Source organism: Coniosporium apollinis, assembly GCF_000281105.1.
Source record: "Coniosporium apollinis CBS 100218 chromosome Unknown supercont1.7, whole genome shotgun sequence".
NCBI lineage: Eukaryota > Fungi > Ascomycota > Dothideomycetes > Coniosporium > Coniosporium apollinis.
The window spans coordinates 318,034-341,511 of NW_006913269.1; the positions used below are offsets into that span (position 1 = coordinate 318,034).

General features: G+C 55.7%; 11 protein-coding genes across 11 annotated transcripts; 5 read left to right on the plus strand and 6 right to left on the minus strand.

Moving 5' to 3' along the window:
* Window positions 1–341: 341 nt before the first annotated feature.
* Window positions 342–1,537, plus strand: W97_02013 (uncharacterized protein; the record flags this gene model as incomplete). Its single annotated transcript, XM_007779915.1, has 2 exons — window positions 342–758; window positions 833–1,537. 2 exons carry the CDS (start codon window positions 342–344, stop codon window positions 1,535–1,537), a joined length of 1,122 nt encoding a protein of 373 aa, XP_007778105.1.
* A 182-nt stretch (window positions 1,538–1,719) lies between these two features.
* On the minus strand, window positions 1,720–2,523 carry W97_02014 (uncharacterized protein; the record flags this gene model as incomplete). Its single annotated transcript, XM_007779916.1, has 1 exon — window positions 1,720–2,523. The coding sequence occupies one exon, from the start codon at window positions 2,521–2,523 to the stop codon at window positions 1,720–1,722; it is 804 nt and encodes a 267-aa protein (XP_007778106.1).
* A 409-nt stretch (window positions 2,524–2,932) lies between these two features.
* Window positions 2,933–4,584, minus strand: W97_02015 (uncharacterized protein; the record flags this gene model as incomplete). Its single annotated transcript, XM_007779917.1, has 3 exons — window positions 2,933–3,078; window positions 3,128–3,356; window positions 3,409–4,584. The coding sequence occupies 3 exons, from the start codon at window positions 4,582–4,584 to the stop codon at window positions 2,933–2,935; spliced, it is 1,551 nt and encodes a 516-aa protein (XP_007778107.1).
* Window positions 4,585–5,283: 699 nt separating this feature from the next.
* On the plus strand, window positions 5,284–6,789 carry W97_02016 (uncharacterized protein; the record flags this gene model as incomplete). Its single annotated transcript, XM_007779918.1, has 2 exons — window positions 5,284–5,372; window positions 5,424–6,789. The coding sequence occupies 2 exons, from the start codon at window positions 5,284–5,286 to the stop codon at window positions 6,787–6,789; spliced, it is 1,455 nt and encodes a 484-aa protein (XP_007778108.1).
* A 356-nt stretch (window positions 6,790–7,145) lies between these two features.
* W97_02017 (40S ribosomal protein S23) lies at window positions 7,146–7,679 on the minus strand (the record flags this gene model as incomplete). The annotated part of the gene is made up of 2 exons (XM_007779919.1): window positions 7,146–7,324; window positions 7,421–7,679. The coding sequence occupies 2 exons, from the start codon at window positions 7,677–7,679 to the stop codon at window positions 7,146–7,148; spliced, it is 438 nt and encodes a 145-aa protein (XP_007778109.1).
* Window positions 7,680–8,028: 349 nt separating this feature from the next.
* Window positions 8,029–8,955, plus strand: W97_02018 (uncharacterized protein; the record flags this gene model as incomplete). Its single annotated transcript, XM_007779920.1, has 1 exon — window positions 8,029–8,955. One exon carries the CDS (start codon window positions 8,029–8,031, stop codon window positions 8,953–8,955), a length of 927 nt encoding a protein of 308 aa, XP_007778110.1.
* An 82-nt stretch (window positions 8,956–9,037) lies between these two features.
* On the minus strand, window positions 9,038–11,071 carry W97_02019 (uncharacterized protein; the record flags this gene model as incomplete). The annotated part of the gene is made up of 6 exons (XM_007779921.1): window positions 9,038–9,284; window positions 9,336–9,386; window positions 9,502–10,252; window positions 10,318–10,559; window positions 10,809–10,998; window positions 11,053–11,071. The coding sequence occupies 6 exons, from the start codon at window positions 11,069–11,071 to the stop codon at window positions 9,038–9,040; spliced, it is 1,500 nt and encodes a 499-aa protein (XP_007778111.1).
* Window positions 11,072–11,844: 773 nt separating this feature from the next.
* W97_02020 (uncharacterized protein) lies at window positions 11,845–12,222 on the plus strand (the record flags this gene model as incomplete). Its single annotated transcript, XM_007779922.1, has 1 exon — window positions 11,845–12,222. The coding sequence occupies one exon, from the start codon at window positions 11,845–11,847 to the stop codon at window positions 12,220–12,222; it is 378 nt and encodes a 125-aa protein (XP_007778112.1).
* A 354-nt stretch (window positions 12,223–12,576) lies between these two features.
* On the plus strand, window positions 12,577–14,979 carry W97_02021 (uncharacterized protein; the record flags this gene model as incomplete). The annotated part of the gene is made up of 2 exons (XM_007779923.1): window positions 12,577–13,086; window positions 13,150–14,979. The coding sequence occupies 2 exons, from the start codon at window positions 12,577–12,579 to the stop codon at window positions 14,977–14,979; spliced, it is 2,340 nt and encodes a 779-aa protein (XP_007778113.1).
* A 2,516-nt stretch (window positions 14,980–17,495) lies between these two features.
* W97_02022 (uncharacterized protein) lies at window positions 17,496–19,172 on the minus strand (the record flags this gene model as incomplete). The annotated part of the gene is made up of 1 exon (XM_007779924.1): window positions 17,496–19,172. The coding sequence occupies one exon, from the start codon at window positions 19,170–19,172 to the stop codon at window positions 17,496–17,498; it is 1,677 nt and encodes a 558-aa protein (XP_007778114.1).
* A 1,197-nt stretch (window positions 19,173–20,369) lies between these two features.
* On the minus strand, window positions 20,370–22,835 carry W97_02023 (5-methyltetrahydropteroyltriglutamate-homocysteine methyltransferase; the record flags this gene model as incomplete). The annotated part of the gene is made up of 4 exons (XM_007779925.1): window positions 20,370–20,508; window positions 20,563–22,397; window positions 22,451–22,552; window positions 22,605–22,835. The coding sequence occupies 4 exons, from the start codon at window positions 22,833–22,835 to the stop codon at window positions 20,370–20,372; spliced, it is 2,307 nt and encodes a 768-aa protein (XP_007778115.1).
* Between the last annotated feature and the right edge of the window lie 643 nt (window positions 22,836–23,478).

A 23,478-nucleotide genomic window follows, 5' to 3' on the forward strand; every position in this document is an offset into this window, starting at 1 on the left:
AAAAATGGATCTAGTGTAGTGAGCAGAGTACCACCCTTTGCTGCAGGGAGCAATGGAATCCTTGGCGTGCAAAACGCCAAGAGATAATTCTCGGGCAACAGCTCACCTCCGAGCTGCACCAAGACCATTGCATTGGCACTTCTTGCAAAGCATCCGCTGGGCAAACCGACATTGAGGGCACTGAATTCAACCCCTTCCCACCACGCTCAGCAAGCCCCTCAAGACAATGAGCAGGCGAGCGTAGTAAAACCGCTATTGACCATCCCGACTACCGCCCGGACATCCACCATCTCATCCATCTCCCTTTTACGACCCCTACATCCCCCCTCCACGCTACAAACATGCAGAAAGTAATCCAACGAACCGCAATGGCGGAGCGCCAAGCAGCGCGCAAAGATCTCCTCCGCACGCAGAAAGTAGCCAAAGAAGCCCGCGCAATCAACCGCGCCCAACGCGACACGATCCGCACACTCGAGATCAAAGCCATCAAAGACGCGCAAAGGGCGCGGCGAGAAGACTGGGAACTCGGGCCCCTAGCCCCGCGGCGCGATGTCGGAGACCTCAAGGACACATACGGCACGCTTGACCCGCGGCGGCTGAGCGCAGTGAAGCCGGAGCCGAAGGACAAGATTCAGTATCATAATATTGTCGAGGGCGATCGGGTGGTTATGATCAAGGGGCGGGATAGGGGCAAGATTGGGGTCGTGACTGAGCTGGATGAGGAGAGCGATACCGTGACCGTGAAGGGGTACAATCTGGTTTGTTTGCCCGTCTCCTCTGTCCCAGGGCTATAGAGGCTCTCTAGGAATGTTCGCTTATCATCCCCCTCTAGGTCGACGTCCCCGTCCCCGAATGGATGCGCAAAGTCAACGCCGACAAGCGCCCCGTGATGTCCATGCCCCAACCCATCTCCATCCACGACGTACGTCTCGTCTACGCCCTCCCCGATCCCGAGACCCGCATTCCGCGCGACGTGGTCGTGGCCAAGCTCGAAGCCTTCAACACCAAGAAGCCCTGGCAGAGGCGCCACAAGGAAGAAGAAAAGCACGACCGACGGATCGCAGGCACAAACACCATGATCCCGTGGCCCGAGCGCACGAAGCCCGACGAAGTCGACAACGAGGTCGATACGCTGCGCATCACGGTCGAGGAGAAGACGTTCGTGCCGCAGCTGCTGAGCCCGCCGTTTCCCAATAGCGTGATCGATGAGCTGCGGAATAAGTATAGTGTCTTCCGTACAAGACACGACGATGAGTTTATCGCGCAGAAGGAGCAACAGGATGAGGAGGCGGAGGAGAAGAGGAGGAGTGGCGTGGTGATGAGAACGCCGCTGCAGGAGCTGCATGCGAGGGAGAGGAAGGCGAGGAAGGCGCAGGGGAAGCCGGAGTTGAGCGAGGGGATGTTGGCGAAGCTGGGGGAGATTATAGAAGCCAAGAGGGAGGCGGACAAGAAGGCGGTGGCGGAGAGGGCGGCGATGAGGGAAGCGAGAAATGCCGCAAGGAGGGCGGCACAAGAGCTGCAGGCTGGTGCATCGTAAGAGTAGAGAGCGGGCTGTATCATGGATGTCTGGCAATTGGATCTGTATTGTACATCCCGTGTAAATTCTGTACAGAAATCTAGACTCATACCACACGGCCCTACCTCCACATTCTATCCAGCAACGCCCACGCTTGAACGCAACACAGCAAGCCCCACCCAGCCCATCAACCTCTCCCATCGTCAAACCAACACACCCAAAAACTCCCCCCGTCCTCCAACACCCTCAAGCCCCTCCCACTGCACCAGCACCCGGTCCACAACCCTGACCAACAACCGTCCCGACAAACTCAAACCCTTCACCCTAGCCCAACTCTCCACATACACAGTCCTCATCCTATCCTGCCCCACCCCCAAAAACCTGAGGATCAAACTCGCCAGCACAACCACGACGCCGGTGCCAGGCCCATTCGTAAGGATCAGGTCCGGAGGCCCGCGCTCCGCATTAGGAGCACGGAGGAGGACGGCGAAGCAGGCGAGCAGGCAGCGGAGAGCGGAGAGGGGGGTCGTGGAGAGGGGCTGGTGGATGGCGCGGGCGCGGGGGATGGTATAGACATCATAACCGCCGTAACCCTGCGTCTCTTCTTCTGCTTCCCGGCTCCCCTGCTGCGTGTGCGCGTGCGCCTGCTCCGCCTTCTCGCCTTCCAGCGCCCCGTTCTTCCTCCGTGTCCTCGTGGCCTGAGCCCGGGCTCGCTCGCTCAGCCCCCGCTCAAACTCCTCAGCCCGCGCGGCGCTGAACCTGTCCCCCTCCCCCACGATGTAGCTCCGCCAGTTGTACTTCTCTGTATCCAGGTCTCGCAGCAGCGCGAACATCTCCGCCGTGTGGCCGCCGCTGCCGAGCACAATCAGCAGGCGGGTGGGCGTGCCGCGGAGTTTGGGTCTAGGGCGAGGACGGTAGGCGGGGAGCAGGGAGAGGATGCGGAGGGTTGTGAGGGGGATGAGGAGGAGGAGTAGTGTCAGGAGGGTTGTGTGGAGAGGGGTGGGCATGCTGGCGGGCTGGTGCGTGGTGGGCAGTCAACGAGTGCGGTGGGTGGATGTGAGGTTGTCGGTTGCGCGGTTTAGGGTTGCGGTATCGGGGGTGTTGATGCGGGCGGTGGGTTGGCTGGCGTAGACATTGAGGTAGCGACAGTGTTGGTCGTCAGTTTGAAATTTGGTGGGACGGTTAGGGAGCGGACAGCTGTTGTTGTGGTGGTGGCCGGAGGTGAGGATTGAAGGTTGCGGAAGCTTGGGACGTCAAATCATGGCTTCACACGCGTCGCCAACAAAACGTAAACACCACAATGCTTTTGCTGTGTACAGAATAGTAATACGGGTATCTCCTCGCCTCAGCCATCACGCCCGCAGAAGCGCATATGCTACAACGCGGTCTATCAACGTTCATACAAGAACCAACTCTCTACACTGTCGCCGGCTGCCCTAACCGCAACGCCAGCAGCGCCCGTACATCGGTCACATACTGCAGGCCTTCTAAGAAGGGGATGAGGTGCAGCAAGTCATTGTCCGTCGGATCGCTTATCCAGCCTTCTATTGGAATGGCGTTGTCTAGCCGCGGTCAGTATGGGCAGCTTCCAAGCACCAAGGCGACTCATACCCTCGTGGAAGATGTAACTCATGGGACTGTTGTCCAGAATCATCACTTTGCTCAGATCCGGCTCGACTTGGCTTAGATCCTTGATGTACGCGCCGCTACGGTAAGTACAGTGCTGGCGGTAGTACCGCGCGCTGAAGTACTTGCGCTCGAGCTCAAGCCAGTCGATGACGGGGTCGGCGTACTCCTGCACAGAGGCTGTGAAGACGATGAGGTTGTACCATTTGGAAACCTGGTCGGATGCGTCAGAGACGAGCAAGGATGATCATGCGGGCGTAACAAACCTTTTTGAGGAACTCCTCGCAATGCGGTCGCTTGTGCACGTAGTACAGTATGTGTTGGGGAGGCAGCATGATACCGCCTGGTCCCATGGTCTGCGGAAGCTTCACCTCGACCATGTGGCCGGTTGTGAAGCGCCCGCCCTTTGCCATGCTGTGGATGAGTGTCTCGTCAAGATCTATTATAAGCGTTTTCTGCGAAGTCCCCATAGAAAGGGGCGATGCGGTATAGGAGTTCATTCTCCGCGGCACAAGCGGCCGCGGTGGAGCGGGAGCTCGTGGGAACTTGTGTCTAGATGAAGCAACAGAAGCAGGGCTGGTCGGGGACTTGAGCGCTGCCGCCGTCTCAGCAGTAGCTTCCTCGGTAGGGGCCGACTTCGGAGCGACAGTCTTCGTCCGAGCAAGTCTCCTACGTTGCTTGAGTGCATCGTCGCTGTGCAACTTGATACGTATGGAGCGCTTCGCGGGTGCGATTTCCTCCTCAGCGGAGGGAACTGACCTGGACCTTGTATGCTGGGATGGAGAATCCTTCTCAGGTACACGAGCGGGAGGCTGTTCACCTTCAGACTCTGATGACATTGCTGTTGAGTCCGAAGCAACAGACGCTGAGCGCTGCCCGGACTTTCTTGTCCTCGCCCTGCTTTCGCTGCCGCTTCTTGACCTACGCTCACCGGCGCGATCCGCTCGGTCGACGGCTGCCACGTCCAGTACCGCTACCGATGTTTTCCGTCGTCTGTGACCGAATGCCATTCGGATCGGTAGGATGGCGGAGAAGTGGCCTTCGTCATCGTAGAAACATGCTATCACGTACCTTCCCGGCGCAACGAGAGCTGATAAGACCACTCGACAGGCGCCGACGACAAAGCCGGCAATACGCTTGGGTATTGTCCAAGCGGTGGTTCCCCTCGTATCACCAAAGCGCCCAGGTTTCTCTTGGCTCAACAGCGGTGTCTTCTCATCAGCAGGCGCAGTACTGCTGTCCGTAGTGCCGTCCCCCTCCTTCTCGGCTACCGCCATGCTGTCCTGCTCCTTCGAGGCCTCTGGGTCTGCCACTTCCACATCTTCTGACTTGTCTGGCTGGCTCTTCTCGTCAAAGATGTCGTTCCGCGACGCTGACCGCGAGCGTGAGGGGCTGGGGGGAGGTGTTGCGCCGATCGCGGAGAGTATGTTGAGAGAGTTCATTATCCGTGGCAGGCCATAAACGAGTGGATGGCCAGCCGGTACTGCAGAGAGAGATCACAGATGATGCGGTATAGCTGATGCAACTTAGCGATGGTAACGCTGACGGGTAAGTTGTGCGCGTTGGTGTCCTGCCGTGTTGCTCAACAGCGGCCGCAATCTACCTGCAAGTAAACTCCGGGCTCTCGGATATGGTGAGCTGCCGCTGTAGAGCAGGAGCGGCCGAAGGATTGTCCCTCGAAGCGGCAGGAGAATCCGGGGGACAGCGTCTTGATGGCCGTGCAATTGTAAGAATCCAACGCCGACGTGGGCGGAGGAGGCCTGGGATCTGGGGATGGCGCGGGCGGATGAGTGCCGATTGCTGATGCTCGTCATGCTGGACTGCGGGCTGACTGCAAACGATGGCGCAACCTGATTTTGCGCGAGTCATTGCACGAAATGTCCGAATTCCAGTCAGACCCAAGCTCACCTCACCCCCAAGGACCACTTCCTTTGCGCTTTTGGGATTGAAGATCTAGAATCTAGTCAGGCCAGAAACAAAGTAATAGCCAGTCGCGTCCCAGCTCCGAACGTATGGTCCTTAACACGACTCATGCGCGACCTCCTCAAACTACCCACAATCGAAATCCATCAAAGACCATAACCAGAGACCACACCCAAAGAAGACCATAGTCAAGCGCAACGGCGCGCTCGTAGACCAAAATGGCGGCTAATGTCACGCCCGGGCTGACGCCATTCCTCAAATCCCTCAAAGCCACGCCTGTGGAATCCTCCATTGAGCATTTCATCTCGTCAGTCCATGAACATACATTGCCGTTGGAGCATAGAGCTGACCCCAGCAGACTTCTGAAAAGAAGACAAATCCGCAACTCCCGACCATGCGCCATAGCTACGACGCAGCTCCTCCTCCGAGTGGTGGCAGAATTCAAAGGCCGAGACGTCAACAAGCTACTGCAAAGAATACGGCACGTAGGCCAGCGCCTGACAGCCGCGCAACCACGAGAGATGGCAGTAGGCAACATAGTGCGGCGCGTACTCGGCCTAATCCGCGAAGTGGCCGAAGACGACGACGCAGACACCAGCATGAGCGACGCAGGCTTCAACTCGCCCTCCCCCGCAAACGACGGCCCGCACCACGACTCCCTCAAGCGGCCCGCCCTATCCTCCAGCATATCGACCTTCAGCCCCCTCCGGCACGGCGCAACTCTCCCCGCCGAGCCCACGGGGCTCCACCACAGCGAAAGCAGCGCCGGCACCGAATCGACGGAGCCGCACCACCGCCCCAACCTTTTCACGTCCCACACCTCGTACGCGCCCATGCACGGCTCTCTGCTCAACATCTTCCAGCACGGCGAGTTCCCCGGCTCCTCGGCCTCGACGCCGCCGGGGTACCATTCCCCGACAGGCAAAGCGACGCCCCTGATGAGCCAGAGCTTCGCCAACCTAGCTGACTCCGGTCCGAAAAAGGAAAAAGACCTCAAAGCCGAAGTCGTGGAGGGAATCCGCGAGTTGCTGGATGAGCTGGACCAGGTCGACGACCAGATCGCGGCGTATGCGCTTGACCATATCCACTCGAATGAGATCATACTCACGCATACTGCGAGCACGACGGTGCAGAAATTCCTGCTGACCGCGGCGCGGAAAAGGAAGTTCACGGTTGTGCATGCGGAGGCGTATCCGAACGATAGCGACGACACGCACGCGACGGTCCTGGACGGCCGCAAGACCGCTGGCGAGGCGGACGCGGATGCTGACGAGCGGTTTAAGCCACTTACTGCGGCCGGCATCACAGTCATCCTAATCCCGGACTCCGCTGTCTTCGCCATAATGTCGCGCGTCAACAAGGTGATCCTCGCAACACACACTGTCCTGGCAAACGGTGGGCTCGTCGCAGCAGCAGGGGCGCGCACGATCGCCAAGGCGGCGAAGATGCACCAGACGCCTGTCGTGGTGGTCAGTGGCGTCTACAAGCTGAGTCCGGTGTACCCGTTTGATGTGGAAGAGCTGATTGAGTACGGCGATGCGGGGAAGGTCGCGGACTACGACGATGGGGATTTTGTGGATAAGGTTGATGTCGTCAATCCGCTGTATGACTATGTGCCGGCGGACCTGGTGGATCTTTACATTACGAATCTGGGCGGGCATGCGCCGAGTTATCTGTATCGCATTGTGGCAGATCATTACCGGGTGGAGGATATCAATCTTTGAGTGGCAGTGGCGTGTTGCTCGTATAGGATACCGAATGAATAACGTGTTCAACGTAAATCTGAGCTGTACCTGCAACCGTGTTGGTGGCGCAACAAACGCATGAATGTTTGCAAGTTTCTCTACGCTTGTATTCCATGTTCAAGCAAAGCAGCTTCAGCGTGGCAACTCCAGCCCACCCACAGCTCCACAATAAGCACACCAACCATCGGCCAAGCAGGAGTCGAATAGCTGGAGAGGATACCCTGCTCAAGGACGGGAGACAGCAATCGAAGGCTCGGATTTATTGCCCTCTATCATACCGATGCATACAGCAAGAGATCCCAGAAACACGCCATTGCCCCCTCACCCGCACGTTCTTATGACCTAGGCTTCTCCTTCTTCTCCTTCCACAAAGCCGACAGACCGACACCAGACACCTTGACGACCTTGAACCGCACACCGGGAATATCACCCTTGGCCTTGCCCTTGCGACCGAAACCAGCGAGCAGCACCTCGTCGTTCTCGTCGACGAAGTTCAAGCAACCGTCGTTCGGCACTACGGTGCCGCGTTAGCCTTGATTCCAATCCCATGCCATCCCCATCTTCTCCCGTCATTCTCTCCCCAACTCTCCCAGCCACGAACTTGACATACCGAAAGCAGTAACCTTCTTGCCGTTCTTGATCAACTGCACCCTGACGCACTTCCGGATAGCAGAGTTGGGCTGCTTGGCCTCGACGCCGACCTTCTCGAGCACGATGCCCTTGGCGTGGGAGGAACCGCCGAATGGTGAGGACTTGTAGGCTGTTCCGAGGAGTCGCTTCTTGAATGCGAGATCGGACCAGCGGCCTTCGCGGCGGTGGTTTCGCAGCTTGCGCGCGGCGTTGAGTCCTCTTGGTTTGCCTTTGCCCATGGTGGCTGCGGGAAATGTGTTAGTGGAGCGCTCTTGACGGAAATGTTGTGGTGCTGGAAATGAGCTCTGGATGGTGTCGTACCGACTTGTGTGTTGGTCGCGTTGATGGGTTTAGTGAGCGGTGGATAGAGGTGTTTGAGATGTCGTCGTCGTCGGCGTTGTCGTCTCGGCACCGAAAATTGAGGTTCGCTGTGCGAGCAAGCGACGCGGAACAACCCTCCTCCGACACTTATATAACCTCAGGCAAGCAAGATAAGATAAGATCTCGCATCCTCCATGTCTACATCCTACCTCACCTACTCATTAACAACTCACCCACAATGCGCCCACCCGCCAAACCGCCATAGCAATGACCTCCAAAAACTCCCCCTCAACCGACACCTCGAGCCCCGCCAAAAAGAACCCCCAGCGCCTTCCCGTCCCCGCCCTCTTCGTCGGCCCCCCCTCCCGCAACACCTCCAGCACCTCCCTCTCCCTCGCCCTCGCGCCCAGCACCTCCTCACGGGCCCCCATCCCCCTAGCGCGTCAACGCTCCCTCCTATCCGAGCACCCTCGCCCAGCTCCCCACGACGCGCCCCCCGCGCCCCCCTCCTCCACGGGCCTGCACCCCCAATCCCAGCAGCAGCGTCAACAGCAGCAACAGCGCGAGGAGGTCGCCCAGCAGGAACACCGCAGCAATGCCCGCACGGATGCCATGTGGGCGGAGCTGCAGAGCTCGCTCGAGGACGTCGAACTGAGCGCGAGTGGGGGGACGGGGCTGTTTGGGCCGCAGCATTCGAGGGCGTTGGAGGAGTTGCGGGAGGCGCAGATTCAGCTTGCGAGGGCGTGGGCGAGGAGGGAGGGGGAGGAGGGGGAGGAGGAGGGGGGTGGGGAGGCTGGCACGGATGATAGTGGGGAGGGCGGAGGGGAAAGGGATGGGGAGAGGCCGCTTGTGGCTGCTGATATGCTGGCGGCGGAGCGGGGTACCAAAGTAGGGAGTGGTGCGATAGGCGGCGGCGCAGTGGGTGCCACTAGACCAAGGAGCGCGACGGTGGGCAGCACGCGGAGTAATGCTAGCGAGCGAACGCAGCTGGAGGACGAAACCGAGAAGGATATCCTGCTGGCGCGGGAGCGGCGGGAGGCAAACGATCGGTACTTCCGCAAGGTGAATGCGGGCGTGCTGGACGTTGTTGCCAAGCTAGAGGAGGTAGCTAGAGTGATGAAGGGGGTCGAGCGCGAGAGCAAGGAGATCTGGGGTGATGGTGATAGCTTTGATACCCAGCGCAGTGATGCGTGATAGTCCTTAATCGGAAGAATCTACATTTATCCTTTTTCATGCCACCGGCAATCTATCCGATTTCTAAATTTTGGTCGCTCTGTTACAGCAGGTACCTATAGTCCGGGCTCATGTCCCCCAACTCCGTCTTCTCGTACTCCGTCAGCCCCAGATCCGTCGGCTGCTTGTCCCGCCTCCGATTTGCCCATGCACACAGCGTGAAGTACAGACTGCAGCTCAATGCACTCAAGCAGATGAACGCAATGCAGATGCTGTACCCCCGAATATACCGGGGAGCGTCTTTCGCGAGGAAGGCAAAGACTGCGATGATTCCACCAATGTTGCCGAAGCTAGCTGCTGTTAGTGGTTGTAGGTATCCAAGGATTGGCGGTAAAACTCACCCGACCTGCCATGCGGAGCCAATTGAGCGGCGGTGGTGTCCACCAAGGTTCCTGTCGAACTGTCAGTGGGAAATTCCTTGAGGACATGGGCGGTTTCGAAGATGGCGAGGGCTTGCAGGTGGGAAGGAGCGAAACTAGTAGTCAGTACGGATGGGGCTGTGCTTACATGTTGAACCAGCAAACGATGACAGGCATCGCGGAGTAAGCGCCCATGGCGACGAGGAAGAGCGCCGCATACTGTACGGTGCGGTTGTTATGCACCACAAGCAGGATGGCGAAGCCCGTAATCGCGACCGCGATGGGGAAGATGCAGAAAAAGAAACGGTGCCGAACTTTGTCAGACAGCCAAGCGATGGTCATAGCGAAGCCAAAGGCAGCAACCCACGGCGGTACGCTATAAAGTTGGGTTTGTATGGGTGAATATCCATACGAGCGAATGATGCCGGGTGAGAAATATGCGTAACCGTACGCTGGGACGATTAAGCCAAAGTACATGAAGCCGCCGACGAAAAGCTTCACATCTTTGAAAATGCGTCCGACGTCCTTTAAAGTAATCGAGCGTTCAGCGGCAGATCGGCCCTGGTCCTCTCGTAGTCTGGCCTTGACATACTCTCGCTCGCTGGGCTTAAGCCATTTTGCGTCTTCAGGAAAGTCTGGCAACAGGAAGAAAAATGCAAATGAGACGACGACGGTGAGAAGGCCTTCGAGGATGAAGATCCACCGCCAGCCAGCATAGCCGGCCACGCCGTCCATCTTGCCGATGCCGCTGGCTAGAAGGCCACCAAAAGCGCCGGCGAGCGTCGTGCTGCTGAAGAAGAACGTGTACCTTTTCTGCGCTTCGCTCCGCCGGTACCACATCCCGATCAGGTAGAAGCAGCCGGGGAACATTCCAGTCTCGAAGAGACCGAGAAGAAAGCCTGCAGATGACGATCGAGTCAGCCAAGGGGGCTTAGAGTGGTGAACCCTGGGGTAGGGAACATACGAGTCGTTAACAGGCCTGCATAGTTGGTTACAAACCCTTGTGCAAGGGTGACCGCGCCGAACCCCAGCATACAAGCCGAAAGCCAGACGTGTGGGCGCAGCTTCTTTAGCAGGATGTTCGACGGGATCTCGAACAGGATATAGGGGACGAAAAAGATCAACAACGCGACATTGTATCTGTTGTCGCGGACGAGGTCCAGCTCCACAGATAGACCGAAGACGTTGGCGTTCGCGATGTTCACACTGCGTTCGTCAGTAATGTTCTATCGTTCTGTGCTTTTCACCAATAAGAAATTATATCAACAAGGGTCTAGTCCCGTGCGGAACGCAATAGTGCTAAAAGACCAACAGGACCCCAGCAACACGATACTCTCCGAGGTTCAATACGCTCAGTCCCAGGACAGAAAGGCTCCGCATCTTTCGAACGTCCATGACGGTGCTCGACTGGAGTGCAAGAATCCACGAAGAGTAGGAGATTATCAAAAACCTTACCGGTCAAGGAAAGCTAGCAGGTAAAGGACGCAGAGATAAGGAATCACATGTAGATCGATCTTAGTGATCAACTTCCTATCAGTGGTATGAGGCGGACACGCGACGGGAAGGTCCTCGTCGTAAGCGGCATCCTGCCCGTATGTATACGACGGTACCGGGTCTTTCACGACTGACTGCGGCTCATCGCGCTCTAATCTAGATGTCAGCGACCGGTATGTGCGTATACTCTTGTTAGTCAACTCACTCTCACGAGAGAATCTCATAGTGCTTGGGTCCGATGGCCGATACTCCGTTTCAATCCTCGAGCTTGACGCTTGATCGGTCTACGACGCAACTCAGCGAAAGCGACGCAGAAGGCGGGCAGGAAAACTGGACGCTGTCTTCTTTAATGTCAGGACTCAGTCGCTTTCTAAGCCGAGGCCAAGGCGATCGAGTTGATTGTTTTGGGGGCCGAGTTAAAGCGTGACGAAAAACCTCTCGCGCGGCGCCACCCCTCCATCACGGCCCAACGGGGCAGCGTGGGGGAGCTTAGCGCCTCTGTGGGGGAGTCTTGCCCGAATTAGGAAGGTCCAATGATCGTCTGGAGGGACAGAATCTCCGCTCCGCTTTGTATCAGACCGAGGAAGTCGTTTTCAAGAGACATCTAGGTAGACGATCTGGACAGGAGCAATTCGTGAACTCACGCAAGAAGCGGCAGGCTACTAATCGGTTTCGATCAATGTCTCTGACATGGAGTTGTGGACGAGCTGGAGTTGCAATCACGTGATTGTAGATACTAGCGCTCGACTTCGTACAGTTGTATTCTGCCAGAGCTGACTCAATTGAAATGGGTTGTAAAGTGTACGAAGGGGTTTCTGCGTGGTGATTGCTCAAAAGCGTGACGCTGCGGTATGGTTACAAGTCCATCTAAGCCGTAGCTCTTTTGGTCGACACGCCCGCCGCGCGATGACAGGAGCCCCCTTCGCGGTGCCGCTGTCGAGCATCTTCTGAATCGTGAGGCACATGACTCTGTAAGATTAGTGACCTTGGAATAGACATGTCGTGCAGAGCGTCGCGTGAGAGATATTTTGATCGCCGCACGTTTCTGATCGCCGGCGGAGAAGCCGTGCTCGCCGATAGGGCTGAGAACCATGACGAGAAGACGAGGGCGACGAGGACGGCTCAGACAGCCCAGACGGCCATGCGAACCAAGGCGGACCGCAGCCGCGGATACGACGCTCATCAGGACATCGCCATCCCCATCACCATCATCATGATCCAAGCTGCGCTCCACTGCGCCTGCTCCGCGGTGACCTTTAACTTTGCAGGGGGAGGATCGTTGTTCCACCTCCAGTCGGAGCAGCCCCGATTCTCCAGCAATTCTAGAACGCCGTGCCTGCACGCCTTGTCTCAACCGACGTTCATGCCTTCATGAGCCTTTTCGACCGCTCCTTTGCCTCATCTCTGCCGCGACATGCAACACTCGCTTCAGCCTCGCTAAGTCGGGCATGAGCAGTGCTTGCTCGTTTGTCACTCGTGCCCCTCCTGCCCTTCACTCGGCTGGTACACCTCCTTCACAATGGTTCCGTTAGCGAGCTTTCCAGGCTGTCAACTTCAACTCTATTCCGACTTCTGCTTCGCTCCTTCGCAGCAGCACTTTCTGCTCGAACCACCTCCGCCCTCTCTACTCAACCACGCCTACCACCAAGTCCCCTTCGATCTAGATCTTGGCAGCCTCGCACACAGCCGCGCATTGCCTGCCCCCATCAGGGCTGCCTGGATCTTCGCCATGTCTAATCGGATCTATGAGCGGCAACTAGACTTTCGGGTCAACCAGCAGCCAGCAAAGGCGTTCGACGACAGCCTTCTGCACGCCGGGGTCCAGGCGAGGAAGCGCAAACGTGGAGATACTGAGGGACATGGCAACAAGAAGCAGAAGCAGGCAGACGCTGGTCCAACGAAGTTGAGCGCACGCAGGGCTGTCAAGACCGAGATTCATGCCGACGCCTGGCATGTCATCTTCACCCACTGCGATCCGTCAATGCTCTTCGCCTTGAAGAGCGTGAACCGAGAGTTCCGCAAGCTCCTCGACTATGAGGGCACTTGGAAGAAATGTCGCCTCAACAACTATGGCGAGGACGTCCCACCACCTCCGGCCGGTTTGAAGGAGTACCAATATCTCGATCTTCTCGACGGACAGAAGGATTGCATGTCGTGCGGTCAGAAGGGCATCCGAAAGACGTATTGGCCCTTTCTGCGTCGCTGGTGCAAGTCATGCTTCAAGAAGAAGACCATGAAGGTACGGACTGCGTGTAAAGCTGGATCTAGTGGACAATCTGCATTTGGCTTACCATTTTCCTAGCGTGTTGATGCTCTACTACACCTCGAGGCCGCTCCCAATCTACTTGATTGCATCATCTTCGCTACCACAGACCAGTTCTACAACTACGAACGGGTCGGAACGAATGGGATGAGTGGCCGGTCAATCCAGCAGCACTCTGTCTGCCTTCGCGAGGATGTTACGCGGATATCCAAGGAATACGAGGTCTTCATAAGCAGCATGCCAACGGATGCTACCCTGTCGCCAGAGGTCAAGGAAATGAAAAAGGAACAGTGGAGGAATCAGAAGGTGTCTGAGGTACAGGCGCTTCAGAGGGATATCGAAACTCTTGAAGCCTGGGCTCGTCAGAATCTCTCCGATCGCAGCTTGAAGATCCAGGACGTCAAAGGCCAACGAAAGGCAGCCTTTGTATCAAGAGCTCTGTCGCTAGAGCCACCTATCACAGAAGAACTTCTGAAGTTCATGAAGCCATTCCACGACGCTATCCAGATCAACAAGCCGTTTTCGGAAAAGTCGTGGACGACGCTTCGCACTAAGTTGGAGGACCGGCGAGCTGCAGCGGAGGCGATGTTAGCCTTCGAGAAACTGGCAAAAGACCACGACCGAATGAATGCTTGGCAGGACTACCAGAGGCAGCGCGATTGGCATACTTCTGAACAACAGGAGCGCGTGCGTAAAGTGGCTAGCGAAGTCATACGTAATCTGGAAGCCGAGTCCGCAGCCTTAGGCCCGATGGATTACCAGGAGTTCACTATCCGCGCGTTACAAGAGATTCACAGCCGATGCGAGAAGGCTCTTCCACTAGGCGTGCCCAAGAACTTTCCAGCCGAGCTCAGGCAGCACCTCCTAGGTTCCGTTCTTGCCATTGACGATGCGATCATGCTCTACGCGAGGGATATCCGACCCGCTATCGACAGGCTCCCAGATGCGCCACCCGCGAGGCAGAGGCTTTTCAAGTGTCCTGGATGTATGCGGAACGATACTACCCACCTATATCAGTTTCATGACCTTTTCAAGCACATTCGTGACAAACACGCATGTTTTGCTAGCGCTTTCGACAGCTTCTGGTGGGCTGGGGGTAAGGATGCTCGGCCGCTGTGGTTCGCCGTTCCCTGGCCGCGCAATTTGCCTCTACTAGCGAAACACCAGAAGGCGGACGGAAAGTATGATCCTGATGCTGTGACTCCGTACAAACGACCTGTACAGATTACGCAGTCATCAGCTGCGGGCACTATCTCTGCATTTGAAGGACGATCCGCCGGCACACTGCCCACCTCAGCTGCCGACGAGTCAACCGCCGACAGACCAGCCGGTTTTGTCGGCAACATCGTCGATGCCTCACGAGTTCTCCGCAGGACGCCGCTGGGTCCGCAGTTCAGAAGCAGAATCGCCCTGTCTTACGCCTTGGAGAAACATTCATCTCATTCTATCCACGGCGCTAGTGACTGGAGCTTTTCGACTATAGAGGACGGTACAGGAGTCAAATATGAACCACTTCCTTCCATCGCCCTGGCTGAAGAAATGATCAAGGCCCTCGCCAAGGATGGCGATCACGACCTGTTCAACCGCCTTTGCTGCGAAGCTTGCGCAACGGATCGCCACAACGCTACTAACGCCTTTGGCAAAAATCACGGCGCCACTCCGCAATCTCGCGAGGAGCTCGTCACGCACTACCGGTCCGCCCATCGCCACCACTATGGGCAGAGAATGGAAATGAGGGCCTGGACCGAGAAGCTGTTCAAGCTGCCGACTGGCGAGGAGCTGTGGATTGCGCTGACCCAGCCGGCCATGGGCGTCGCGATGGCGGCTTTCGATACACTCTTCCCGAAGAATCCCTCGAGTGGCAATTGACGCTGGGATTGATGTCTTCGTTTCCTTTCTCTGTGCTGTCCACGCTTGGACACCCATGAGCCTACCGTAGGCTTGAATCTGACTGATTGCTTTTCTCTCCCTCTGTTACGACTTTTGCACACATAACCGGATTGCATAGCGACGGCGACACAGCAAGGACTTTGCTTACTCTGCTTACTCTGGGCGAACCCTGCTGGAACCTACTTGCTCGATCCAACACGGAGTTCTCACTGGCTTTTGCTTCTTGGTTCTCAGGCTCGGCTTGCGTGGAAAGGACATAATTATGTTTTGCAGCATAGAGAGGGAAGTGCAGGCTTTGCATTGAGCTCAACCGCGACCTCCATAATACTTGGCGGTCTCATCTGAAAGGAGGGTCTCTATAAGCATGGCATACTTGCTTCATCTGAGCTGCTTTGCTTTTGCTGCTTAATACTTGTAAGCATAGCGAAGGGCTTTTCCTGCTCCAGTCTCTGCTTCCTCGGAACTCGTACACTAGCATAGATACCCATAATGATCACCACGGATAACACCATCCATGCTCTTCTGCACCTGCTTGATGCCTTGATAAATCCAGCACTCTGTTGCCACTGGCCCATGCCTTCGACCGCCAAACCACTGTGCCGTCTCCGCGCGCCCTCCCATTCCCTAACGCGGCCCACAGCGTCCACAGATCCAGCCGACGGTACGAAGGGCAACGACCCAATCACCTTAGTCACTTAGACTATCCCGTACCGCTATTTGCTTGTTCTTGGAGTGCACAAAACAACGGATTCATGTCCGTGGGAACATGCCTGTAAAGAGGCAGCTACAAAAACTGAGCCCTGCCTTTTCAGAAACCCGTCTGCCGATCAACTCTACAGGTACTCAAGCCAAGTTTGCTCCAGCCGTCCTGCAGCCATCTCGCAGCCATCTCGCAGCCATCCCGCAACCTTCCACAGTCCAGTTGCCCTCGTGTATCCTTCACCTTGCTCCATGTGAGCGTCTCAGCTTCTTTACAGACCGGTTCCTGACGACCTCGGCGTTAAATTTTCTGCGTCAAACAGAGTAGCCAGAGCCAGCTGGATGCCGCCATGCTCGAGGTTGTAAGTGGAGAGCTGTGAGCGGCTTCCTCCTCCTCGCCGCTTGTGGCCTTGTTACGCCCGCGCGCTACTTGGTGCTGATGTGCATGGAGCTGAGCGGAGGCAGCATTGTTTCTGTCTTTGTGGCAGTCGAGGAATGGCTTCGGCGGGGAGGTAGTGCCGTCGTCTAGGCTTGATTGAAGGCATCTGACGTGCGACCTGTCAAGGTAACTGCAAGTCTGTGGAGCGTCTGCTGCTTGGAGTAGAGTTCACTCGATCTGGGCTTCTTCTTCGGCCTCTTGAAGCTGGCTGGCTTTGATTCAATGCTTCGGGGTGAACAGCGGCGCGGAAGTGAGACAAATGCCCTCAGAGTGAACTATGTGATTGATCCACCATGAAGCTGGGGAGCATTCAAGAGGCATGAATGATCCCGCTGGTGTTTTGGAAGACAGCAAGGTTCATCACAGGCAGCGTGGGTCAAAGTCAAGACATCACAGCTCTTCTTCCTCAAGCTCCCGCACAAGGCGGAAGACACGATGAAAAAGCTTCGCGTCAGCCAGAGGCAGTGCAATACTGGCGACACGGTGGAGGGCGACATGTGCAAGCACAGCGGCCGTCTTCCGAGTTGCAAAAATAAGTATAATCAATAAATGAGTCCGTAGACTCGTTTCAGAGATTAAACTGAAAAGAACAGATACTACACTTGATCTAAGCCAAAAGGCAACTGTAATTTCTATTAGCATGCTTTATCTATAGGGGGGGTGTGGGATACTTCCAGAGAGCTGAAGAAGAAAGAAGAGGAAAGCGTTCTGTTAGGTTCTACCCGGATGTGAAATGCGGCGCGGTGATGCCAAGAGGCGCCAAAAAAGTAAGCGATGTTTGCACTATGTATTTGCATCACATCGACATCTGATGCTCCGTTTTTCGCGGATCGATAATCCTTTTATCGAATCGACAATATTGACGAAGCCTGTAGGTCCTGCAGATCAGAATCCGATACATATGTTCAGGTTTCGTATGACTAGATTCTTTCCTCTTCACTGAACCACCCTTCCTCGAGCTCCATGCTCGTGTCCATATAAGACTAGATCCGCTTTGAGCAGTTGTAAGACCCATAGCTTGCGAGGCGCTGCCCTAAGCCACTGCCTGCAATCTTTCCCATCTTTGTGGTCAAGATCATCTTAAAGTTAATCTCGTTCTACCAGAAAGACACGATTTACTGTCATCACTTTCGTCCAACTGCTCGTTGTTCAGCTCCTACACCCCATCCCTTAGATTATGCGGACCTCTGACGCACGTAAGAAACGGTTTGGATGGTTTACACTGTTTGCTCGGTGCGCATCGTCCAAACCCTTGCTTACCCGACCTCGTATGCAGTTGCGGAGGAGTCCGAGAGGCCGAAAGAAAACAGATGTGCAACCATCGCGTCAGGCTCAGTGCGATGTAAAATACTGGCCACTATTGCATACGCTTCATGCGGACCTTGACATCTCCTCCCATGACCATGACTCCACTCCCAGAATAGCCATTCCTCAAAGAAGGAAACCTGTCCCTCTTCCTTCCACTCTCCCCCACATATCCAAGAACCTCAAATTCAAAACCAAGTAACACCATACTCAGACTCGTGAGGATCTCCTGCTTCGCAAATACCCGTCCAGGGCATATCGATCTCCCGCCACCGAATGGGAAGAACTTGCCCGCCGTCCCTCCCGTGCTGAATATTGGCTTGCCAGTTTCAGGATCGACCTTCAGGAACCTTCGGGCGTGGAAGACTTCGCAAGGGGGATTGACCCAGAGACTTTCGTCACGATGACCAAGCCATGAAGGCGCCATGACAATGCCACCTTTCATGAGCGCGATCCGTGTCTTCCCGTCGTCAATGGGTAGATTAAGGTCCTCGAAAAGCTCCCTCGTAACCAGGACATCCACGTACAGCCGCAAAACCTCGTGGAATATGCTCTGCAGAAGCGGCAACGACATCAGCTCAGGAATGTTGAGCGTCCCATCTTTATTCACGGCGGACTTGAGCTCCTCCATGACGTCCCTGTAAAGCGTCGTGTCCGCCTTCGGATCCAGGATATGCATCAACATCCAACCGGCCGTTGGAATCGCATTGCTACTGATACCGAACAGAAACCCCAAGTCCACAGCCGCCCTCCCCCTCATCGTTAAGCCCAGCTGGGCATACAAGCGCTGTCTCGCCCTGTTGGCCCTGCTACCATAAGCAGGCTCCCACTTGACAGTCTCCGGATCGGCGGGACTATTTTTGCACTCCTCCATCGTCTTCACATGCCACTCCTCCATGCCATCTAAGACCTTTTTCCGCGACTCGTACGCTTTCGGGATAAACAGCCTCGGAATGCCAAAGAACATGCTCAGCATCTCGCGGTCGAAGACGAAGAAGTCCTCTCCCAGCCTCGGGTACACTTCCAGGATCCTCTTTCCAAAGAACGTGGCCGTGCTCGCCGTGAACATGTGCCTCCGTAACCACTCGTACAACTCCACCTCCTTAACCCCACCGTCTTTTAACTCCTCCGCCAACTCATGGCGCAAAGCGCCCAAGAACTCCCCCAACAACTCAACAACCGCCTCCGTCTTCAGCAGATAATTCTGCCATATCACATCCTGCTGATGCTCCGCACCATTCTGCGGATCATCGACCCCATAAAACTTCCCTAGCTCCTCTTTGCTTACACCAAACCCCTTCTCCATCACCATCTTATTGAAAACCATTCTGCTTGTCCCCCGACTCTTAAATAGTTGCGTCACCGCGTTGGCGGAGAAAAGGACATGCGTCGTTTTCCCGCCGAGGAGCAATGTGCAGGCGCCACTGGCGCGGGGGTGGAATGCGAAGAGGGCTTTCCAGTAGCCACCGGGGATGGGGGTCAGAAAGGAGAAAGCGCTGCCGAGGAAGGGGATGGCATAGGGGATGTGTGGGGGTGGTTGAGGAGAGAGTTTGCCGGCATCGTTGGTCGTAGAGAGGTGGTGAGGGAGGACGAGGTGGTAACGGAGGGTCGTGTAGAGGTAGGTAAGGGTTACGAGGATCGTGACGAGAAAGATGGGTATCAGGGCGAGTAAGAGGAGGGGGTGGATAAGGGTGGAGGTCGTCAGCAGGTTAGGCGGGAGAAGCTCCATGGCGATCTCGTCTAGAATCAGAAGTTTCCCATTGCTGTATGGCTAGGAAGAAATGTGTTGAAGCAACAGTGCGCACGCTCTGTTACTTTCGTGGTATCCGATATTTGAGATTCAGCAAAACGATATGGCGGGTTCGATTAATTATATAGCGGGCTTCATCTAAATACCTATCAACTGGATGAATGGTCGACGATGGCTGCAGTAGTCTTATGCGGGACGCCTCGAAGTCATGGTTCGAGACGGGGGCCAAAAGGTGATGCTCAGTCTTTGCGTTCAGTTTCCCCCAAGCATCACTTTTTGGCCCCCACCTCGGCTGGCAACCTTCACCGTACGATTCGCCGAGTCCGTTAGCGCTTACAGGACTCCAGACTAAACTTTTCATGCCTCTTTCTTGTTTAACTCATGTTCTCAATCCTACTAAAGCCGACAGATCGGAGAGGTGATTTACATGGGCTATATCAACGTATAGAAGCTGTAGAATCCAATCCTGCCTCACCTCGCTCAAGATATTGAATGGCACGAACAGCGGAGGGCGGAGCTACCTTAGTGAAGCTTCGAAGAGAAGAGGAAGTATTCGAGCTGAAAGGAGGAGGTGTAGAAGCTCAGGGAAGATCGAGACATAGATGACGTCATAACGTTTCGCAGCTTAGTGTTTTGGGATGCTGAAACAGATTTAAGGGAAATGAGGGTGGCCGAGTCGAGGGGAGCCTGCCTACCTAGGTAGTTTTCAGTTCCTTAGGCTGACGGTTAGTTGGGGGGAAGGTGGGTTAATACTGCTCACCCAGATTCTTGGTTCTCATCTACCTATACTCGTACTCACGCTCATGACTTCACTCGCGACATAAGAACGGGTTGAACGAGTTGGTATCTCTACATATTCAATCGCCATCCTCCACCTCTCAGGAGACCCAGTTGATAGGTCTCCTCCCCGCGCACAAGGCGGCCATATTGTTGAACTTGAAAATCGCGCTGATAACGGTGGCTCTTGTCACCACTGCCCACAGAGAAAGAATCAATACAACGCCGGTCTAATTTGCCGCCACGAAACGCCGATGTTGAGATCGTTTCGCTTTGAACCCCCTTAAGCGGCATGGACCAAAGTCATGCCATCATATCATGTTGAACTTTTACCAGTTGTGACGCAGCCAGAAACATGCCTATAGCTCCACCACAGTCTTGTTAAGCTGCTGGATGGGTCTATGAGGACTTGGAGTACTTCTCGCGGTAGAAGATCGCGGCGTTGACCATGTTGGTCAGGGCCGCCTTGGTCTCCTTCCACTGGCGGGTCTTGAGACCGCAGTCAGGGTTTACCCAGAGTTGATCGGGCTTGAGGTATCTGCGTACAATGTTAGCATAATGCACAGTCAAGATACTCCAGGGAGCGACTTACTGAAGCATCTCCTCGATGCGATCCTTGATCTCCTGCTCGCTCGGCACACGTGGCGAGTGAATGTCGTAGACACCCGGGCCAATATGCCTTGGGTATGACTCCTCAACGAAGACCTTGAGGAGCTTAGCATCGCTCTTGCTGTTCTCGATGGACAGCACATCAGCATCGAGCGCAGCGATGGCGTGGAAGAAATCCTGGAACTCGGAGTAGCAGAAGTGGGAGTGGATCTGAGTGGAGTCCTTAACGCCGGCAGTCGACAGCTTGAACGAGTCAACGGCCCACGAGAGGTAGTTCTCGCGCTCACGGCCGGAGCGGAGCGGGAGACCCTCACGTAGGGCAGGCTCGTCGACCTGGATGACGTAGATACCGGCGGCCTCGAGATCGACGACTTCGTCGCGGAGGGCCAGGGCCAGCTGTTGTGCTTGGACGGACTGGTGGACATCGTCACGGGGGAAAGACCACCGCAGACAGGTGATGGGGCCCGTGAGCATACCCTTCATGGGCTTGTTGGAGATGGAAGCGGCGTACTTCGACTCCTTGACGGTCATTGGAGCCGGGCGTGAAATGTCACCCACAATGATTGGTGGCCGCACGCAGCGGGAGCCGTAGCTCTGAACCCAGCCGTGGGTGGTGAAGTCATAACCGTCCAATCGCTCACCGAAGTACTGGACCATGTCGTTCCGCTCAGGCTCACCGTGGACATAGACATCGAGGTTGAGCTCATCCTGGATTTTGACGACCTCCTGGATCTCCTTCTCGATGAACTCCTCGTACTCCTCGGCAGTAATCTCGCCCTTGGTGAATTTGTTCCTCTGGATGCGGATCTCCTTGGTCTGAGGGAATGAACCGATCGTGGTGGTGGGGAAGATCGGCAGTTTCAGGTGCTCCTTCTGCTGGGCGTAGCGCTCCGGGAAGGGCGATTTGCGGTTATGCATGTCTTCGGAGACTTTGGACTGGCGCTCCTTAACTTCGGGGACGTTAGTCCGCTTGGAAGAAGCGCGAGCTTCCATGGACTTGGCGTTGGCCTCCAGCTGCTCCCGTACAGAGGCGGGGCCTTCAGTGACGGCCTTGGCAATAATGGTAACCTCTGAAGCCTTCTGCACGGCGAAAGAGAACCAGTCCTTAACTTCTTCTGGCAGCTTCTTCTCGCTGTCGAGAGTGTGTGGGACGTGGAGGAGGGAGCTGGAGGTGGCAACGATGACCCTCTCCTTGCCAAGCTTCTGAACAGCGGTCTCAACTAGCTCAATGGCCTTCTTGAAGTTTGTCTTCCAGATGTTGCGTCCGTCGACAACACCGCAAGAAAGAGTTTGCTTGTCGCCGATTTGCCCAATGACGCTCTCGAGCTGCTCGGGATGCCGGACAAGATCGACGTGGAGAGCATACAGCTGTGAGAAAGCCGGGATGACATCGAAGTTATGCACAATATCGCCGAAGTAGGTTGCAAGGACGAGCTGAGGAATGTTCGAGCCGGAAAGCTTCTCGTAGGCTGGCTTGAAAGCGTCCTTGATCTTCTGCGGGAGATCGAAGACTAGGACAGGCTCGTCAATTTGGACGGTCTCGGCACCGGCCTTCTTCAAGCCCTCGAGGAGCTCGACGTATACCGGGAGCAGGCTGTCGAGCAGGGAGATCGGGTCAACGCTCTGGCCACGGTCTGCCTTTCCAAGCGCGAGGAAGGAGACGGGGCCTACGATGACTGGACGGGTAGTGATGCCAGCTTCTTTAGCTTCGAGGAACTCCCTGATGGGCTTCGGGTCCGATGCGAGCTTGAAGGTTTGGTTATCCTGGAGAGTGGGCTTGACATAGTGGTAGTTCGAGTCGAACCACTTTACCATTTCCTGTGCTGTGTGAGCGTTGACTTCTTGTCGCTGTGTTTTGCGCATTCCCTTACCAAGCTTGGCACGTCCACATCGCCCTTTTGGTGTCCACGGCCCATGGCGAAGTACTGATCGATGGGATCGAGCTTGTGCTGGGAGTATCGCTCTGGGATGGCCTGACGGCGATCAATTAGCAAACGCACTCGCTGTCTCGTGTCATGTTCCTACATTGAACATCTGAATGTGGTCCAGGACGTGGTCGTAGAAAGCAAAGTCATTGCTGGGGATGATGTCGACACCAGCGTCCTTCTGGATCTTCCAGTGCTCGAGACGCAGTCGCTTGCCCTCATCGAGGAGCTCCTGCTGGGAGAGCTTATCTGCCCAGTATGCCTCGTTCGCCTTCTTCAAGTCGCGCAGGCGCCCCATACGGGGGAAGCCCAGGACGGAGGAGGAGACCATGGTGGGGCGGTAGGAGGATGATATAGAGGTGGTTGAGAAGAAGCAGCGATGTGGTATGCTCAGTGCTCTCAGCTGCTTTACAGAGGCACGAACAAGAAACAGATCGGGGTGTTATTCGGGTTTTGGAGTACGATTGGGAATTGTAGAAGAAGGTTGTGCTGTGTCGGTCGGAAAATCGTCGATTATTTTTGCTCCCCACCTTCCTTTGGTGGGGGAGCAAGCACGGGCCGGCCTGGCTTGCGTGCTTCAGAGCCTTGTGGCCTTCCTTGGCTGGAAATGTGCTTTGATGCTGCCGAGATAGATGAAATGTGATAGTACTAAAACTTACTGGCTGCGTCATGCAGACAGCTATCAGCAGTTCTGGTAACCACGAGTATTGTCGCCGACGGTGTAGAACACCATGCAACTTGGATGCACATATCGCTCCCTGCCTCACATCTCACTGCTCCTGAGGCGCGCAGTATACTAGACAGAGGACACAGCATTCATAAGTACGAGTGATCGTTGTAAGTAAGGTGAACATTACATCACGTTGTTGGGGCTAAGTGAATCTATCAAATTGCCTGTAACAATCATAACAAGCTAAACGGCTAACCATGGCGGTACTTCCCCAGCCAACAGTAACGATACTCCGAAAATGTGT